This window comes from Pezoporus wallicus, unplaced genomic scaffold, assembly GCF_028554395.1.
Source record: "Pezoporus wallicus isolate ANWC-B61680 ecotype Strahan unplaced genomic scaffold, APGP_CSIRO_Pwel_v1 contig_14575, whole genome shotgun sequence".
Classification (NCBI taxonomy): domain Eukaryota; kingdom Metazoa; phylum Chordata; class Aves; order Psittaciformes; family Psittacidae; genus Pezoporus; species Pezoporus wallicus.
The window spans coordinates 1-4,119 of NW_026638736.1; the positions used below are offsets into that span (position 1 = coordinate 1).

Here is a 4,119-nt window from a genome sequence, read left to right on the forward strand (position 1 = left end):
CCCCCATCATCCCCCCCATATCCCCCATCTCCCCCCCATCTCCCCCATCTCCCCCCCCATATCTCCCATATCCCACCCCATATCCCCCCCATCCATCTCCCCTCATCTCCCCCCCATCTCCCCCCCATATCCCCCCCATATCCCCCATCTCCCCCCATCTCCCCCCCCATATCCCCCATATCCCCCATCTCCCCCCCAGCACACACACCGAGGCGCGGCAGGAGGCTGTCCCGCTGCGCGGCGCTGCCGTAGGCGCGGATGGGGAACATGACGAGGGAGCTCTGGACGCTGAGCACGGAGCGGTAACTGCTGTCCACCCGCTCCAGCTCCCGCGCCGCCAGCCCATAGCCCACCGAGGAGGCCCCCGCGCAGCCGAACCCTGCGCACCCGCACCGGCACCCATCGCGGTCAGCACCGGCGGCGGAGGGAGCGCGGGGACCGCGGGGGGGGACCCATGGAGACCCATAGAGACCCAGAGGGACCCACAGAGAGAGACCCAGAGAGACCCAGAGGGACCCAGAGAGACCCAGAGGGACCCATAGAGAGAGACCCAGAGAGACCCAGAGGGACCCAGAGAGACCCAGAGGGACCCAGAGAGACCCAGAGGGACCCATAGAGAGAGACCCAGAGAGACCCAGAGGGACCCAGAGAGACCCAGAGGGACCCACAGAGAGAGACCCAGAGAGACCCAGAGGGACCCAGAGAGACCCAGAGGGACCCACAGAGAGAGACCCAGAGAGACCCATAGAGATCATAGAGAGAGACCCATAGAGATCATAGAGAGAGACCCAGAGGGACCCATAGAGATCATAGAGAGAGACCCAGAGGGACCCAGAGAGACCCAGAGAGACCCATAGAGATCATAGAGAGAGACCCAGAGGGACCCATAGAGATCATAGAGACCCAGAGGGACCCATAGAGATCATAGAGAGAGACCCAGAGGGACCCATAGAGACCCATAGAGAGAGACCCAGAGGGACCCATAGAGAGAGACCCAGAGGGACCCATAGAGATCATAGAGATCATAGAGAGAGACCCAGAGGGACCCATAGAGATCATAGAGAGAGACCCAGAGGGACCCAGAGAGACCCAGAGGGACCCAGAGAGACCCAGAGGGACCCACAGAGAGAGACCCAGAGAGACCCATAGAGATCATAGAGAGAGACCCAGAGGGACCCAGAGAGATCATAGAGAGAGACCCATAGGGACCCATAGGGACCCATAGAGATCATAGGGAGAGACCCAGAGGGACCCACAGAGACCCATAGAAAGCATAGAGACCCAGAGGGACCCATAGAAAGAGACCCAGAGGTACCCATAGAGACCCATAGAGAGAGACCCAGAGAGATCATAGAGATCATAGAGAGAGACCCATAGAGAGAGACCCAGAGGGACCCATAGAGATCATAGAGAGAGACCCAGAGGGACCCATAGAGACCCAGAGGGACCCACAGAGACCAGAGGGACCCATAAAGACCCATAGAGACCCAGAGGGATCCCTAGGAACCACAGAGACCATAGAGACCCATATGAACCATAGAGACCCATAGAGACCATAGGAACCATAGAGACCATAGCGACCCATAGAGACCCAGAGAGACCATAGGGATCACAGGGACCATAGAAACCATAGGGACCCATAGAGACCATAGGGACTATAGAGACCCACAGACACCATAGAGACCCCCCACAGATACCCCATGGGACACCCTGTGCCCCCTAACTACCTCACTGGCTCCAGAATGACCCCAAGTCCCCCCCCAAACCCTTCGACCCCCCCCTAAACTCCCCCCCCCCCCATTTAGGGAGGTCCCCCCCCACTTTTGGGGTCCCCCCCCTCACCTTTAATGGTGCATCCCAGCACCCCCAGTTCCCCCAGTTCAGACACGATCTCCCGATGAAACACTGTGAAGGGAGGGGGGGGAAGCAAAGTGGGGTGTTATTGGGGGGACCCCCCCATTCTCCTACCCCCATAATGGGGTCACACAGGGGGGGTTGGGGGGAGTTTGGGGGCTCTTTTGGGGCCGTTTGGGGCCGTTTCAGGCACCCTCCTCCCTGCTCTCCCGCAGCCGCTCCTGGAGGGTTTTGGTTACCAGAGGGTGTTTTGGGGTGATTCTGGGGGGTTTTGGGGTCGCGGGAGCTGATTTTGGGCAATTTGGCGTTGTTTTGGGGCTGTTTTGGGGCCGTCTGGGGCTGTTTTGAGGCCATTTGGGGCTGGTTTGGAGCCGTTTTGGGGTCGTTTCAGGCACCCCCCCTCCCTCCTTTCCCACAGCTGCTCCTGGAGGGTTTTGGTTTCCGGAGATGTTTTGGGGTGATTTTGGGGGTTTTCGGGGTCACGGAAGCTGATTTTGGCGCTGTTTTGGGGTCGTTTTAGGCTGTTTTGGGGGCGTTTGGCGCTGTTTTGGGGCCGTTTTTGGTACCCTCGTTGCGGTTGGCCCGCAGCACCCTGGGCAGCAGCCGTTCCTGGAGGGTTTTGGTTACATGGGATGTTTTGGGGGGGGGTTTGGGGTCGCAGAAGCTGATTTTGGGGCTGTTTGGCGCCGTTTGGGGCTTTTTGAGGCTGTTATGGGGCCGTTTTGGGGTCGTTTCAGGCAGCCTCCTCCCTGCTCTCCCGCAGCCGCTCCTGGAGGGTTTTGGTTACCGAGGGTGTTTTAGGGTGATTTTGGGGTGATTTTGGGGGTTTTTGGGGTCGTGGAAGCTGATTTGGGGCCGTTTGGGGCCGTTTTGGGGTCGTTTCGGGCTGTTCTGAGGCCGTTTTGGGGTCGTTTCAAGCATCCTCCCTCCTGCTTGGCCCGCAGCCGCAGCTGCTCCTGGAGGGTTTTGGTTTCCAGGGATGTTTTAGGGTGATTTTGGGGTGATTTTGGGGGGTTTCGGGGTCGCGGAAGCTGATTTGGGGCCATTTGGCGCTGTTTTGGGGCCGTTTTGGGATCGTTTGGGGCTGTTTTGGGGCCATTTGGCGCTGTTTTGGGGCAGTTTTGGGGCCGTTTGGAGCCGTTTCAGGCACCCTCCTCCCTGCCCTCCCACAGCTGCCCCTGGAGGGTTTTGGTTTCCGGGGGTGTTTTGGGGTGATTTTGGGGGTTTTTGGGGTCGCGGAAGCTGATTTTGGGGCCGTTTTGGGGCTGTTTTGGGTACCCTCATCGCGGTTGGCCCGCAGCACCCTGGGCAGCAGCCGCTCCTGGCTGTACTTGCGCACCGCATCCCGCAGCAGCCGCTCCTCGGCGCTCAGCAGCTCCTCCAGCCCCAGCGGGTCGCGCCAATCGAAGGTTCCTTTTTTGGGGGGGGGGGGGTTCACAGCGCTATGGGGCAGCCCCACAGCACCCGGCCCATAGGGGGCAATGGGAGGGGTCAGATCCATTCCCCCCCCCCACATGGTTTGGACTCACCCTCGGAGGGGGAAGCCGGGGTCGTGCTCCCCCAGCGCACCCCGCTCCGGGCCCGGCGCAGCAATGGGGCAGCGACACGAAGCGCCATGGGGTGGGGTGGGGCTAAGGGGGGGGAAATGGGGGTGGGACCCACAACTGCCCCATAACTGCCCCCCCAAGCCTTTAAATACCCACCAAAGACCCTAAATTAACGCCCCAGGCCCTAAAATACCCCCCATAGACCCCCACTTACACCCCCAGACCCTTAAATACCCCCCACAGACCCCCAATTGTGCCCCCAGACCCTTAAATACCCCCCACAGTCCCCCACTTACCCCCCGACCCTTAAACAACCCCCACAGACCCCCACTTACCCCCAGACCCTTAAATACCCCCACAGACCCCCAGTTACCCCCCCAGGCCCTTAAACACCCCCCATAGACCCCCAATTGCGCCCCCCGACCCTTAAACACCCCCCATAGACCCCCACTTACACCCCCAGACCCTTAAATACCCCCCATAGACCCCCAATTGTGCCCCCAGACCCTTAAATACCCCCCACAGACCCCCACTTACCCCCCGACCCTTAAACACCCCCCACAGACCCCCACTTACCCCCAGACCCTTAAATACCCCCACAGACCCCCAGTTACCCCCCCAGGCCCTTAAACACCCCCCATAGACCCCCAATTGCACCCCCCGACCCTTAAACACCCCCCACAGACCCCCAATTGCACCCCCCGACCCTTAAACACCC

The 4,119-nt window shown here is 60.3% G+C and overlaps 1 protein-coding gene across 1 annotated transcript; it reads right to left on the reverse strand.

The window, feature by feature from the left end:
- Positions 1-208: 208 nt before the first annotated feature.
- On the reverse strand, positions 209-3,489 carry LOC130600646 (glutaryl-CoA dehydrogenase, mitochondrial-like; the record flags this gene model as incomplete). The annotated part of the gene is made up of 4 exons (XM_057412128.1): positions 3,384-3,489; positions 3,133-3,267; positions 1,843-1,905; positions 209-379 (listed from the first exon to the last, which is right to left on the reverse strand). Coding segments are annotated over exons 1-4 (457 nt in total), but the record flags the coding sequence as incomplete, so codon positions are not given.
- Between the last annotated feature and the right edge of the window lie 630 nt (positions 3,490-4,119).